Source organism: Ambystoma mexicanum, chromosome 5q (assembly GCF_040938575.1).
Source record: "Ambystoma mexicanum isolate Mex_15411 chromosome 5q, UKY_AmexF1_1, whole genome shotgun sequence".
Taxonomy (NCBI): domain Eukaryota; kingdom Metazoa; phylum Chordata; class Amphibia; order Caudata; family Ambystomatidae; genus Ambystoma; species Ambystoma mexicanum.
This window is the reverse complement of record NC_090933.1, coordinates 593,337,060-593,353,405: the sequence shown is the minus strand read 5'-3', so window position 1 is coordinate 593,353,405 and position 16,346 is coordinate 593,337,060. Positions and strand designations below refer to the sequence as shown.

At 49.4% G+C, this 16,346-nt stretch overlaps 1 protein-coding gene across 1 annotated transcript in view; it reads right to left on the bottom strand.

Moving 5' to 3' along the window:
- Positions 1 to 8,831: 8,831 nt before the first annotated feature.
- TGS1 (trimethylguanosine synthase 1) overlaps positions 8,832 to 16,346 on the bottom strand; it is a 1,067,587-nt gene continuing 1,060,072 nt past the window's right edge. The window contains exon 13 of the mRNA XM_069621061.1: positions 8,832 to 9,142. Coding sequence (XP_069477162.1) covers positions 9,032 to 9,142 — 111 coding nt within the window. The 3' untranslated portion in view covers positions 8,832 to 9,031. The remainder of the gene's footprint in view (positions 9,143 to 16,346) is intronic.

Genomic DNA, 16,346 nt, shown 5'->3' with positions numbered 1-16,346 from the left:
ATCTTGAGTATACTCCGGAGCCCCAGAGCCTCTTGGGGACGAGCTCGATTGCACCTTTCTTGAGCATCGCCTTTACCTCCAACAGCAGTTGAGGGATGCGATTTTCCTTCCTGGCCACGGGAGGAATGCAGGGGCACTTCTTTTGGAATTCGAGAGTGTGCCCGTGGGCCAGGGCATCCAGCACCCAAACGGTCGGTGGAGATAGACTCCCACACCCTGACGAACTTTGCCAGCCGGCCTCCCACCGGGGTGCTTCGGTGGGGGCCTGACACTACGGCCGGTTCAATCTTGCTTGGAGGCGGCCTTGCCGCCTTGGCCTCCTTGGCGACAACGCCGAGATCGTCCTTGCTTGCCGCGACCTCTGTAAGCCTCCTGGGACGAGGAGCGGGCCGCCTGGCGGTACGTAGAGGAGCCACCGCCTGATCCCTTGGAGGACCCCCGTCTGCCTCTGGCGCCCCAAAAGGGCCGTCGTTGCTGAAGGACTCCTAGGGCTCAGGCCGTCTGTGTCGGCCTTGATGGCCTGCAGCGACTCATCCACCTTTTTCCCCAAACAGGTTGTTGCCGTCGAACGGCATGTCCAAAACCCTGGTCTGCACGTCCTGACGGAAGTCTGTCGCCTTGAGCCAGCCACATCGTCGAAGGCAAACACCGTTGCCTAACTGGCGAAACCCGGTGTCGGCAATGTCCGTTGCCACCGTTATGGCGTGGTCCAACGCCACCTCACCTTCCTGCAGAATCTCCAGGGCCTCCGCCCTCTTGTCCTCTGGTAGGAAGTCCAGTAGGGGAGCTATCTTGTACCATAGCTCCCTGTCTTAACGGGCCACAATCGCTAAGGCGTTGGCCACCTTATTTGTCGCCGCCGACGAGATGACCCGTCGCCCCATGGTGTCCAATTTCTTACCCCCGCCGTTTCTCGTAACTGTCCCTCTTGGCAGGCGTCGTGGACGGGTTCTTCAGGATCGCAAGTCCCTTGTCCCAGATATCGTCGAGTAACGGTACCGCGAGGACCGTCTTTCTCTTGGCCTCTCGCCGTTGGTAGAGGAAACCCTCCTTCTGTTCCTCGGGGCAGAGCTGGAAGAGCTCGGATGCCCTGGCGATCATGGCGTGAAAGGAGCCAATTTCGTCGGGCGGGGAAGCCCGAGGGAGTGGTGATGGAAGGTCCGTCCCGTCGTCACCACCGTCATTGTATCCATAGCCGTGTCATCCCTGGGATCCGGTGAGGGGGGATGAGGGCTCCACGGGTCGTAGGGGCATGAAGGGCGGGGAGGGATGAACTATCCTCCGCTTGTTTGGAGGGCTTCCCGACGGGCCCGGTTCTAGATCGTCCACCAGGGTTCGTGGTAATCTCTTCCTTATCTCCGTGCATAAGGTTTGGATTGCCATCAAAATTGCTGCCGAGTTGTCCTGAGGCTCGGGCAATGGCTGCGACGGGAGGGAAGGCTGCTCCTCCACTGGGGCCTCATCGGCGCCACCGTCACTTTCTTCGACCACCTCTTCGGGACCCCTCCCCTGGGATCGTTCCTTCTCGAACCTCTCGTTGAGGTTCTTAACGGTTTCCACCAGCTCCTCCTCAGAGGCTGAATCCGTGTCCGTAATGGCCACCACCCCCCCCCTCTTTTTCCACCGGGTCTTCACGGGGGTCTTGTCGATGGGCTGGAAAGAGGATTCCCTCCGCGGTGGCAGGGAAACTCTGGGCCCCGAGGTCGCCTCCACTGGTGTAGCCTCCACAGGCTTCGCCAGGGTCGCCGCAACTCCCTCGACAGGGGCCTTAGCCAGGTGAATCAAGGCCTTCACCACCTTGGGCACGCTTGAGGCCTTCACCTTGGGGCGAGGGTCACCGCCTCGCTCCCCCTCGGTTGAATCCTTCGAGATTGACCGGGGCCTCTCCAGAAGCTTACCCGGGTTCTCAGATTTCCTCTTCCCCGAACCAGAGCGTTGGCTCGTGGTTGATGGTGCTGGGGAAGGCGCGCCCTCCCTGGCATCCGAAGAGCCCGACCATTTGGCGCTCCTGGTGCCCGCGGACTCGCAGTGCTTAGCCTTCTGTTGGGCCCCCGTCACCGGGGCGCCCTCACAGGACTTAGAAGACCGCTCTGACCTTTTCTTCTTCTCATCTGCTGGGCCCTTCTCCAGCCAGCTGGCAAGGCGGGTACGACGATCCCTCATGGTCTGTTCCGATAGGTTCTTGCAGAACGCACAGTCCTTCTCCATGTGCGTCTTGTCCTCATGAAGGCAGTAGAGACATCTTGAATGCTCGTCCTCCTTGAAAACATTCTGTAACCCGCATCCAGGGCAGTTCCTGAACAGCTTGGATCCGGGCGTCGAGCTTCCCTTGTCCTGGGCCATGTCCATGGTAGGCCTCAGATCTTCTGGAATACTCCAAGAAGCGTAACTCGAGGAAAACTTCACCCTTGAGGGGCGTAGAAAATTCCGAAACGGGTCCCCGTTGATCGGAAGTAGAACGGTGGAGCTTGAGGCTCGATTTAACTGAAAAATTTGAAAATCTCTTTGAAAAAAGCGCAAAAATGCAGTAAAAGCTTGAGAGCTATAGCACGAGGTCTCCCAACACTTGAACGTACGGTAAAAATCTGAGGGTGGCTGCCAGGGGAGGGGATTAGGGGGAGGGGCTTAGGGAGAGGGCAGTCATTGGCTGGGGGAAGTATGACCCAGAGACCAGTGATTGGTTACTACTAAGAAAGACAGTTCAGAAACAAAACTGATACTGATTTTTTCTTTGCTGAGGATTCCCAGCCTGACGACGGGGAATATTCATGAGCATGTGAATTCATGCCAGACCCCATTCTGGAGAAATACATTCTCAAATGTCCTCCCCCCTCTCCCTACTGTGTGGGCCGAAGCCCGAGGCTGCCCTCCAAGGCTGAAGGATCCGTCGATGGGAGTATTCGACAGTCATTTTCTTCACCGCTGTTGGAGATGTTATCGATAGTCGGTGAACCAAAGATGTAAAGGATAGGAAGGGTAACTAACACTAATTTGATAAATCAATGGCGTTATGCCGCAATCAGAACTCTTTTCTATAGCGTCCGTCTACGATGGTGGAAAAAAACAATCTGAGAGACCTCGACGCGTGAAGGACCATGGGTACAGTGGATGTCACACTATGGATAGTATTACTGGCACACCCTGTCAACGTCCCTTTTCGAATTTCAAAAACAACTAATACTCTGCACCTTCCACTAGATGTCGGCCTATGCACAGCATGTGATCTAAGCAGATTCCACAAGCCTCATAAATATATATATGCCTCACTCTGGAGTAATGTTGATAACCCCCCACACCCCATATTGAAGGTAAATAGTGAATATGGGGGAGAGTTGGATCCCGCTGGCTCTGAACTACAGGAACCAGAGTTCCTTGGTGCAACATCCTGGTACTAACCAGTAGGAGGCAACCATGCACACCCGAATCAGATCTGCCCTCCCCGAAGATTGCTGAGGCATGAAAGAATGCGGTAGGAGAAGGACACCACCGAACTGTGAGCTGATTGCAGGTGGGACCCAGAGTTGCTCCCCCTACCAACAGTCTTATCTACAAACGTTACTGGAGCCTGGGGCTTCACCAAGGTTTTTTTTAACACTTACCAAAATAGTTAAGGTTAAACCAACAAAAACTAAAGTCTACAAACATTAGAAATGCTAACGTTAAGGTAACCACATAATAAACTATCAATGATTACAAATATTTTACATTAAAATCTAATATCATGGTAACCTTTACTCACACTGTTCTTGGTTTGCAATGTGTTCCCCATGTTATGAAATGTTTATAGTGAACGTAATGTGTTGCGTGAATATTTGTTTGTGTTTAGCAAACATGTTAACCTGTTTTTATTTATGGATGTTTTTAATGTATATTACATTTTCTGCTGCTTTAGTTAGTATTTACATCGTCTTATTTACAAAATGTATTATTTTCAATCTGTTTATTAAATGATATAATTGAAATGATGTGTACTTTGTAAATTGATAATTTAATCTAATGTATGACATTGATGTGTATTGTGTAATTTTAAACTGTGTATTTTATTTTTTAAATGGCACTTTTGGAGGAATTCTGCTTGTGTATATTATAATTTCAGTTTATTATATAGTAATGTTGTATTCCGAAAACATTTTGTACTTTAAGAGTTAATATAGTTATACATATAATCAATATTTTTATATTTTTACATTTTATACAATAACGTGTTTGCATGCATCTAATTATTACTCGATAATATCGTGTGTTTATAGGTTTATGGGTGAGTTAAGGTTACCATGATAATTGATTTTAATATAATATATTTATTAGTTGATTCAGTTTATTATTTTATTACCTTAAAGTTATCATTTCCAATGTCTGTAGTCCAGGTTTTTGTTGGCAATATAAAAAAAACGATTGGCATTTTTTTTTTCAAGTCCCTATGTAAAATTTTGAGCAATTCAAGCTCAAAATTTGGAAAAGCAAGCACATGGGAGCATCCATTTTGTGAAATGGATGCCCGCCTGTGCTGGCTTTTGCTTTTGAGGCACTAATGAAGGAAAAGCCAGCCAGCTGTAGAAAACAAAAGCTACCACTGGGTGGCTTTTCCTTCATTGGTGCCGGGACTCGGAGGACGCGGACCGGAGGCTACAGGCAGAAAAGCTGCAGCTGCATCTCGGTAAGTGTTATTTATTTTTTCCAAAAAATAAGCACTAGGTGCAGTTTTTTTTCTAGGTTTTCCGGGCTGGAGGAGCTGCCGTTTGAAAACATTGTTTGAAAACGCTGCGGTTTTTCTTTCTAAGTTTCTCAGGCTCCTCCGAGGGAAGCCCTAGAGCCCCAAATGGGAAAGCAGATTTAGGCAGAAACACTGCAGCACTTAGCATTTCCCATTTGGGGCTCTCAGGCCCCCCGTGGGGAGCCCGACAGCCCCAAATGGGAAATCAGCTGCAGGCAGAAACACTGCGGCATGTAAACACAACCGTGTTGTGTTTCTGCCTGCCTTGGCTTTCACTTTGGGTCTCCGGTGCTCTCCTGGGGGAGCCTGAGAAACTTAGAAAGAAAAACCGCAGCGTTTTCAAACACAATAACGTTGTATTTATATATATATAACATAAATACAACGTTTTTAAAGCTGCGGTTTTATTTCTAAGTTTTCCAGGCTCCTCCAGCCCGGAAAACTTAGAAAAAAAAAATGCAGCTAGTGTTTATTTTTATTAAAAAAATAGCACTTACCGAGATGCAGCTGCAGCTTTTCTGCCTGTAGTCTCCGGTCCGCGTGCTCCGCGTACAGCACCAATGAAGGAAAAGCCACCCAATGGTAGCTTTTGTTTACTACAGCTGGCTGGCTTTTCCTTCATTAGTGCCGCAAAAGCCAAAGCGAGCGCAGTGGCGGGCATCCATTTCACAAAATGGATGCCCCCATGTGCTTTCTTTGAGCTTGATTTGCTCAAAACTTTACATAGGGACTTGGAGAAAAAAAAATTGCTAATCGATTTTTTTTAAAATATTGCCTATCTATTTTTGAAATAAAACATTTTGGGCGAACCATCCCTTTAACCTTAACTATTTTGTAAAACATTTTATTTTCAAATAATTCCAATTTTTTTTACGGTTACGTGATTGTTTTTGATCTGTAATGTACATACTCCCCATATCAGTGTACATTTTGTATAAACGCTGTACATTCGTTCGGAGTGTGTAATGTAAAGAGTGATGTACATACCGTATAGAAGCTGTACATTTATTTTGAGCATCTGTAATGTACATACTGTACATGTCTATTTTGTATAGAAGCTGTATGAAAGATGCGTATTCATTGTGGGCATGTACCAAATACATATAGAGCTTTTCTCCTAAGAGCGCGTGTCATAGGAGTGTGTGTTGTAGGAGCACTTATTGTGGGAGTGTGTGTGTTGTAGGACTGCATGTCACAGAAGTGTGTGTCAAGAGGGTGTCCTTGGAGCGTGTGCTGTAATGGCATGTCGTAGGAGTGAGGGTTGGAGCTTGTGTACTAAGAGCCTGTAAGAGTGTGTCTCGTAGGAGCACATGCCGTAAGAGGGTGTGTTGTGGGAGCGTATGTTGTAGGAGCAGTTCCCATTGGTGCACATGCAGGGGTTGCACACACTTTGTGCCGCCTCCCTGTGAGTTGCTACTGTTATTAGCTTGCACCCTTTCTACGAGTATAGATTTCACACGTTACCAAAAGAGGAAAAGGAGGTATACTATTGGGTTATGCCATGTTTATCCTTATGATTGGGATTACTGTTGGTTTAGTAGTAGGGTGGGGCTGAGTAGGCATTTTAGTCACTACTCATCCATGTACTCCTACAGATCGGCAGTCATTTCATCCCAACTTCAAAATATGATCTACTCTAAGACTATCCGTTTGATATTTGATAAGTAATGATTTGCATTTTCTGCTCAATTTAACAATTGGATTTCCAAGAATTGGTGAAAGTCTCTGCTTGAAATGTTCTTCCTTATAAGGACTGGTAATAGCAATCCATTATTTTATTTCATATGAGAGATTATCAGTAATGAAACAGGACTCTGTGGTGCTGATTTACAACATAATCTTGCCTTGCAATTGCAGCATACTTGAACAATTATATACATTCATATTTAAGCAGATTCAAACCTCTTTCTTCCACTGTTCCTGAACATGTAAATCATATTGGTCAAACCACTATGTAATGGAGTGAAAACAGATCTTTTGCTACCACCCTGGGACTTTTGGAAGGTATGTAACCACCTAAATCCTAAATTATGATTCCTTAATTAAATGTACACTTATGTATGCATAAACAGCCGAACACCCCATTTCCCACTGATTATTCATTACAAAGTATGTCTATAATCCAAATGCGCATGCATTTTCATGTTTTCTAAATTATTGTTTTCATCTGCCCCACATCCTTAAATGTGAAGGAAAAAAACTGACTCGTAGTTTTAGATCTTCTTGTCCCAGCCATTTCTTGGACAAGATGTACATAATTTGAAAGTATGTAACGGGTATCACTGCAATTGTCAATGCTGATTATGTTCCAGTGTTGCTTACTGTTAGCTAATGTGACGTTACCTTGAACAGCACATGCATTCATATCAGTATAGCCTGAGAGACACATTTCATTAGCTGCAAAGGGTTCAACATTGACAGCCATTCAAAGATTAACACACTAGCTGATCTGCTGTTCTTGCATGGGCCTTTAAAAGGTTGTCAAGGTGAGAGACAGTAATTTGGTTTCCAATTTGTATTGAGAAAGTAGAGGTGCACATATTACTTTGAAACCAGATACCCCATGTTGTCAGTGTACACTACACTGCTTCCATCATCCTCGGTCACTTTCGTATGTATCAGAATGTCTTATATTTGCTCAGTATATGTAAATTCCTGGATTGTTAGCATTTTATAATATTTTCAATCTCTTTTTGTTTGTTCATTCCTTCAGACCCTTCATTATCAGTCTTACTAACCATCCACCAATATATAGGAATGTATCATTTGGCGAGTTTGGAGCGCACTACAGCTCCCACTAATGAGCCTCATGCTCTCTTCAGTGGGCAGTTTTAGGTGTTGAGGCTTATTCCATTTACATGAGTACTTGGATTTCTTGACCTTGCAGAATGCGCCAGAGTTGCAAGATATACTCAGTTGGGAACCGAAGTGTGCTGCTCCTCACTAACCAAACTATCTTTTTCTCTGGAAAATCCGACTCCTAAGGGACAGGACCAGAGCATATCCACCACACAGAGGAGTGCTGAATTGCTGCAAATGCACTTCTCCTCACCGTGGAGGTCAAACTACTAGAAGTAATGTGAGAGCATTGGTTCACAACAACCTAGCAATGCAACTGCAAGGACCTGAATTCCAGTCCTTCATACAAGTCATTCAGAGAACACCTAAAACATCCTTCCTGAAGAGAGCACAAGAGGTGGAAATTCTAGAAAGGGGAACACCAGATTTACAAGATATACTCATTCGGGATCAAATGTGTTAATTATTTCTGACATAATTTCCATCTACCATTGCAGTTATTGTTTGTATTTTGTATTTTGAACTTTCTGTTCCCCTCTTATACCATGAAGTGTAACATGTATAGGTCGGGAAAATGGTTTAGATCATTCTTTCTCTGAGATGTTGGATTTCTTACAATATTTCCTTTAATCTTAGAGTATTGTTTCTAATTGTTTGACTTGTGATCTCTAGGACTATCTTGTGTGAATACTTCTTTATTATCAGTTAGTGCTTTGACACAGCCAGCCTCAATGTAAGGACTTTTTTAAGCACATATTAATTGACTGAACCAGAACGTATGTTCTCTTTTGTTGAGGTGATAGTAGATATCCTCTTGTAAATTGCATCTAACTGGATCAAAACCATTCAATTAAAATCAACAATTTAAAGAGATATACCAATGTTTCTCTTAGAATTCGATTTTGAAATATAGCTTCTGCACATGTTGCTTCCTTTCTTAAGGTTGTTCAATGACTGGCAGTCCAAAGGGCCCAGAATGCCATGTACTAATCATGAGACAGTGCAGATATTCACCCAGATAAAAACCACTGCTATGAAACTCAGCAAAACAAACCATTAGTGCTAGTGGAGTAGTGTATACCTCGCAGTCACCACTTATTCAAAATGAGTAATACTTGTTCATTTAAAATCAAGTCTGTTGTAAGGCCACATCCCAGAAAAAATGACACATACAAACTGCAGGCAGCATTAAAATGTGATTATGTTGGGGATTAACAACGTATTCTAATATATAGAAAAGAAATAACATTACATATATATGAAAATGTATGTAAAAATAGGCAGCCAGTAAGAAAAAAAAGAAACTTTTTACTGAAAATTAGAAATGCACAAATTTAATGTTTATTTAACAGTATACAAAAATAGTAGACTAAAATACACCAAAGAAGGAAGTAATGAGAGGGAAAGGACACCTTTTTGTGGACATTAAGAACATACATATAAAAGGATCTACTCTGATAATGAAGCCGATCAGAGGTCATGATCATTTACTGAAATTAAGTAAATAAACTTCTTTTCTCAGGTTCTTCGGATCAGGTCCCCAAAGTATGCGCTTATTGTCTTTAACGCATTGTTCAGGAAATTTTGTTCTATTTCGACCTGTCCGCCTGGTCCAGCTAATGAAGCCACCTAAAACACATGAATTGGAACATATTACTACGCCACCTGATATGTTCATAAAAATTAATCAACCATTACATGCATCAGAAAGAGAAACAAAGCTCTTTAAATGATATGTAGTCATGATCGGAGTATGCTATTCTTAAGATATATTCCTGGTTATAATTTTGGCTAATACCATGATCCTTTAGTGCCTGCTAGTGAGGCAAAGGTGATGGTGTACTTGGATTGAGAAGCACAGTAGATAGAGAACATAGTTGGGTGGTGGCCTTCAGCTGCAACCTCCACCCTTTTTCACTATACTAAGTTTTTTCAGCACTGGCCATGTCCCGGAAGGATACAGCCTTTGGGAGGACAAAGGAAGACCACCCACAAGGGATCCACGCACAGCAATCCTATCCTGCCCATGATGTCTGGCTCCCCTGTGGGCCACTCAGTCTTCCAGGCTTCAAACGTACATGCTTGCTATGGTTCACCTACCCCCACCTGCCTCTCTGCTGTCAACGAAAGGAGAAGCAGGGAACAGATACTGCAGCATGGCTACATTCCTCCAGCCTGTCAAACAACTCCACCATCAATAGGCGTGGAGAAGGCGGCATATCTGGGCAGAGCAGAAACCCTGCACTATTCTCAAAAAACTAGCTTGTGTTTGGCAGCCCTACTTAAAGCATCTTTACATATTCCCATGTCAAACCGGCCCTCCCATTCCTGCTGTTGTTAGTAGACACAAGGAAGATCTGTGAGAACACAGCTATGATGCACTTCTTCCACAGAGGAGCCTGATGAGGGTTCTAGTGGGTGTAGGGGCCTTGGCATTTGGAGATAATCTATAGCAGGAGGACAAGTATCTTGGAATTTGATGGGTTAGTTATTGGCCAGATCATGGCAATCTCTGGCTCTCTGGCCACAGGAGTATACCTGGATATCTGATAGACATTTCTGGTGATGGGGCTGTTACCTGCCCATTTGGCAGTCATTTCTACCAATTGGTTGGGTAGCTGTGCATTGGACCTCAATATCCAGTACCTGGGCATGTGATTCAAGCCTGGTCAATGAGTGGAGTAGTTGGGCGTTTCACTTCAAGCCCTTGCAATAGGGCAAGTACCATGTCATTTGATGACAATCACTGGAGATGATGTTGGTACCTGGGTATTTGATGGCAATCTATGGCAATGGGCGAGTAAGGAACAAGTTACTTACCTGTAACTGTTGTTCTCCAGCATGGGTCTGGCATGGATTCACATGCTCATGAATATTCCCCGTCGTCAGGCTGGGAATCCTCGGTAAAGAAAAAATCAGTTTCAGTTTCGTTTCTGAACTGTCTTTCTTAGTAGTAACCAATCACTGGTCTCTGGGTCATACTGCCCCCAGCCAATGACTGCCCTCTCCCTAAGCCCCTCCCCTGGCAGCCATCCTCAGATTTGGTAGCACGTAAAGTGGCAGTAGGACCAAGTGAAGAGCCGCAGAGGGGTAGGAGGGAGGGTTCGCATGTGAATCCATGCCAGACCCATGCAGGAGAACAACAGTTACAGGTAAGTAACTTGTTCCTCTCCAGCATGGGGTCTGGCATGGATTCAGATGCTCATGAATAGAAGAATACATAGCAGTACACACATGCACAACCACGGGAGGTGGCAAGGCTCAACATTAAGCATTTCATCAACTCAACATTAAGCATCTCTTACCTCCTCACCAGGCCCACCTTCAGGCGAACAGGTTGCACAGCACTGCTTGGCCGACTCTGGACTCCTCCCTGGAGTCCCAGTTGACGCAGTAGAATCTCGTGAAAGTGTGCGTCGACCTCCACGTAGCAGCCCTGCAGATGTCTAGCAGGGGCACACCAGATAGGAACGCTGTGGTAGCAGCGATCGCTCTGGTCGAATGGGCTCTCGGACGGCCGGGCAACGGTCGGTTTGCCAACCGGTGACAGTGCATGATGCAGCCGGAGAGCCATCTGGAAATGGAAGCCTTTGAGAGGACCTTCCCTTGGTTCACAGGTCCAAAGTTCACAAACAGCTGTGATGTCTTCCGAAAACTCTTCGTGCGGTCCACATAGAACTTCAGCGCTCTAGCTACATCCAGCGAGTGCAAAGACCTCTCGGCCGGCGACGAAGGCGACGGGAAGAAAACGGGTAACACCAAGGGCTTGTTGAGATGAAGTCCGACGGCACCTTGGGCACGAAGGCGGGATACGTCCTCAGCACCACCCTCGTCTCGTGGAAAGTCAGGTATGGAGGTTTACAGGAGAGAGCCTGGATCTCTCCCACTCGTCGTGCGGAGGTGATGGCCACAAGAAACGCTGTTTTCCATGACAGGAACTTCAACGGTGCAGAATGCAGAGGCTCGAATGGCGGCCCCATGAGCCTGGTCAGCACCACGTTGATCTTTCACGCCGTGGTCAGAGCCTTCACCGACGGGAACGATCGGAACAGTCATGAACTCCTTCACCAGGCGATGGAACCACAGGGATGAGCGCCCCGGAGATCTGGTGTAACGGGAGAGAGCCGCTAGATGGATTTTGATGGAGGCATGGGCGAGCTCCGCCTTGGCCAATGACAATAAGTACGGCAGCACTTGAGGGGCCGTAATATGCAGAGGGTTAAACTTCTGTCTGGTGCGGCGCACAGAAAACCTCTTCCACTTATGTATAGCTCTTGAGAGTTGAGGACGCCCTGGCCTTTGCAAGCACCTCCTTGCAGTCCGCCGGGATATCATACCCTCAAACTCTAGTGCTGCAGGAGCCAGGCCTGCAAGTTCAGCGACCCTGGGTCGTGATGGAGGATGGCGCCTCCTTCTCTGGCGAGGAGATCCGCGTCCGTCGGCAGCTTGACTGGGGGGGGGGGGGGGGTGGGGACGCTGACATGTCCAGAAGGTCCGGGAACCAGATCTGTCTCGGCCACGCTGGTGGGACGAGGATCATCCTGCACCAGGACCTCTTGAGTTGGTTGATGAGTCGCAGCAACAATGGCAACGGCGGGAATGGGTACACAAACAGGCCGTCCCAGGGGAATGAGAAGGCATCGGCCATGCTCCCCGGCTGGGGAAACCTGCTGGCAAACCTCCGGCACTTGCTGTCGTCGCAAATTGGTCGATCTGGGGACTGCCCCCATCGTTGGAATAGCCGATCCACTTGATCCTGCCGCAGCTCTCACCCGTGGCACGAGCGCAGCTCCCTGCTGAGCGAGTCTGCGATGGTGTTCTTTATTCCTGCCAGGTGGAAGGGCACCAGAAACATTGCCTGGGCGACGGCCCAGTGCCACAGATCCTGGGCCTCCTTGGATAGGGCTGGGGATCTGGTGCTTCTCTGCTTCCGGATGTAGAACATCGTGGTGGTGTTGTCGGTGAAGATCCTCACCACCTTGCCCTTGAGGGACGGGAGGAACGACTTGAGAGCCCAGAACATGGCTCAGAGCTCCAAGATGTTGATATGTAGTGACCTCTACTCTGGGAGCCAAAGGCCTCTTGCGTGGAGATCTCCGGTGTGTGCGCTCCCCACCCCTCCAGGGAGGCATCTGTCGTCACCCTCTCCTGATGCGTCGGGGTCTGGAAGTCCGCACCCGCTGTCAGATGCGTGCAGGCGCCCCACCACCGGATTGCTTGCCGGAAGGTCTTGTTGAGCGGGATCCTGTTTTCGAAGCTGCCCGCCGCTTGCATACACCGGGCATCGAGGAACTCTTGCAGTGGCCGCATCCGCACTAGGTAGATGCACAAGGACATCATGCCGAGAAAGGACTTGATGGACCTCACCCTGGCCACATCCATGGCCAACAGCCGCTGCACCTTGCCCATGATGGCCTTCGTCCTTTCCTCTGACGGGGAGGCCAGTTGCGCTACTGTGTCGAGCTTGGCTCCCAGAAACAGTGCGAACTGCGAAGGAACCAGGTGGGATTTGGTGAAGTTGATGGAGAAACCCAGATCTGTGAGCAGTTGGACGGTCTTCGCTGTGTGCCCGACGGCGAGTTCTCTTGTCTTTGCTCGGATGAGCCAATCGTCCAGGTAGGGGTAGACGTGGATCCCCTGCAGGCGCAGCCGCGCCACCACTGGTACTAGGCCCTTGGTGAATTTCGATGTCCTTTTAGAATGGGGATGTGAAAGTAGGCATCCTCCAAGTCCAGCAACGATAGGAGGTCGCCCTCCTGCAGCTGCCCAGCACATGCTGGATGGTGACCATCCGGAACTTCTGGTCCTTGATGTACTTGTTTAAACGACAAAGGTCCAGGATGGGTCGCCAATCGCCGGTCTTCTTTCTTACAATGAAGTACCATGAGTAGACTCTGGAGCCCCGAAGCTTCTTTGGGACGAGCTCGATGGCTCCCTTCTTCAGCATCGCCCTTACTTCCAGCAGCAGTTGAGAGACGTGGTTTTCCTTCCTGGCCACGGGTGGAATGCGGGGGAACTTCTTTAGAAACTCGAGTGTGTGCCCGCGGGCCTCCCACCGGGGTGCTCATGTGGGGGCCCGATCTACAGCCAGTTCAGTCCTGTTTGGCAGCGGCCCTGCTGCCTTGGCCTTCTTGGCGACGACAACGAGATCCTCCTGACTTGCCGCGTCCTGTGTAGGCCTCCTGCGACGAGGAGCGGGCTGCCTGGCGGTACATCTAGGAGCCACCACCGAATCCTTTGGAGGCACCTTGCTTGCCTCCAGAGTTCCAAAAGGGCGGCCGTCGTTGCTGCAAAACCCCCAAGGCCCGGGCCGTCTCCTTGTCGGCCTTGATGGCCTGCAGCGACTCGTCCACTGTCTTGCCAAATAGGTTGTTCCGGTCGAAGGGCATGTCCAAAACTCTGGTTTGCACATCTTGGCAGAAATCGGTCGCCTTGAGCCAACCACGCCGTCGAAGACAAACACCGTTACCCAACTGGCGGAAACCAGTGTCAGCAATGTCCGTGGCCACCGTTATGACGTGGTCCGATGCCACCTCGCCTTCCTGCAGGATCTCCAGGGCCTTCGCCCTCTTGTCGTCCGGGAAGAAGTCCAGCAGAGGAGCTATCTTGTATCAAAGCTCCCTGTCGTAGCGGGCGACAATCGCTAGGGCGTTGGCCGCCTTAATCGTCGTCCCTGCTGCCGCCGATGAGATGACCCGTCGCCCCATGGCGTCCAGTTTCTTCCCCTCACTGTCCGGGGGGAAGGTTGAAGTCAAAGCTGTAGCCCCTGCCGCCTACTTCTTGGCTGCCGACGAGACGACCGAATCCGGGGTCAGCTGCGGCCTAAGGCACAGAGGGGTGGAATCCGGGACCCAGTACTACTTCTCGTACCAGTCTCTCTTGGCAGGGGTCGTGGACGGGTTCTTCAGGAGCAACAGCCCCTCGTCCCAGATGTCGTCAAGTAACAGGACCGAGAGGACCGTCTTCCTTTTGGCCTCACGCCTTTGATAGAGGAAACCTTCCTTCTTTTTTTCTTCGGGGCAGAGCTCTAAGGGCTTGGATGCCCTGGCAATCATGGTGTGAAAGGAGCCAATTTCGTCAGACGAGGAGCCCGGGGGGGAGGGGTTGGTGATAGAAGGCCCATCCCGTCGTCACCACTGTCGTCATCCGTCCCCGTCGTGGCCGTCTCTGTTCCCGTGTCATCCCTAGGACCAGGGGAAGGAGATGAAGGCTGCAAGGGCCGCGAAGGCTGGAAGGGTGGGGGTGGATGAACTCTCCTCCGCTTGTTTGGAGGGCTCCCCGAGGGGCCAGGTTCCGCTGGATCGTCCGTTGGGGGTAAGGGCAACCTCGTCCTCATCTCCGTACATAAGGCCTGGATTGCCATCAAGATGGCTCCCGAGTTGTCCAGAGGCTCGGGTACCGGCTGCGACGGGCGCGACGGTTGGGGAGTGGAATCCTCCGCCTCCATGGGAACCTCGTCGGCACCACCGTCGCTCTCTTCGTCCGCCTCATCGGGATCCCTCCCCCGTGGGACCGGACCTCCTTGAACTTCTTGTTGAGGATCTTCACGACTCCAGCCAGTTCCTCTTCAGAGGCTGAATCTGTGTCTGTGATGGCCACCGCCCCCCTCCTTATCCACTGGGGATCTCACGGGGGTCTTATCGATGGGCTGAAAAGGGGATTCCCTCCGCGGTGGCAGGGAAGCTCTGGGCCCCAAGGTCGCCTCCACAGGCTTCGCCAGGGCCGCCACGACTCCCTCGATAGAGGCCTTAGCCGGATGAATCAGGGCCTTCACAACTTTTGGTGCGCTTGAGGCCTTCACCTTGGGGGGGGGGGGTCACCGCCTCGCTCCCCCTCGGCTGCTTCCGTCGGGATCGACCGGGGCTTCACCAGAAGCTTACCGGGTTCTCCGACCTTCTCTTCCCCGAGCCAGAGCGTTGGCTCGTGGTTGATCGCGTCGGTGAAAGTGCGCCCTGCCTGGCAGCCGAGGAGCCCGACTGTTCGGTGCTCCCGGTGCCCGCGGACTCGCAGTGCTTAGCCTTCTGTTGGGCCCCCGTCGCCGGAGCGCCCTCAAAGGACTTAGAAGACCGCTCAGACCTCTTCTTCTCACCTACCGCTGGGCTCTTCCCTTCCAACCACTTGGTGAGGCGGATTCGTCGATCCCTCATGGTCTGCTCCGACATGTTCTTGCAAAACGCACAGTCCTTCTCCACTTGCGTTTTGTCTTCGTGAAGGCAGTAGAGGCATCTAGTATGCTCATCCTCCTTGAACACATTCTGCAATCCGCATCCATGGCAGTTCCTGAACAGCTTGGATCCGGGCGTCGAGCTTCTTTTGTCCTGGGCCATGTCCACGGGTAGGCCTCAAGGTCTTCTGGAATCCTCCAAGAAGTGTAACTCGAGGAAAACTTTGCCCTTGAGGGGCATAGAAAATTCCGAAACGGGTCCCCGTTGATCAGAAGTAGAAATGGGGGAGCTTGAGGCTCAATTGACCGAAAAATGAGATTAAACTCTTTGAAAAATCGCAAAACGTATCGTGCTATAGCTCCTCGAGAGCTATAGCACGAGGACTCCCAACACTTGAACGTGTGGTAAAAATCTGAGGATGGCTGCCAGGGGAGGGGTTTAGGGAGAGGGCAGTCATTGGCTGGGGGCAGTATGACCCAGAGACCACTGATTGGTTACTACTAAGGAAGACAGTTCAGAAACGAAACTGAAACAGATTTTTTCTTTACCGAGGATTCCCAGCCTATTCATGAGCATGTGAATCCATGCCAGACCCCATGCTGGAGAACTTGGTATTCAATAGAAATTCTTTAAGTGGGCATCTGATGCAATCTTTGGCAATGACTAAG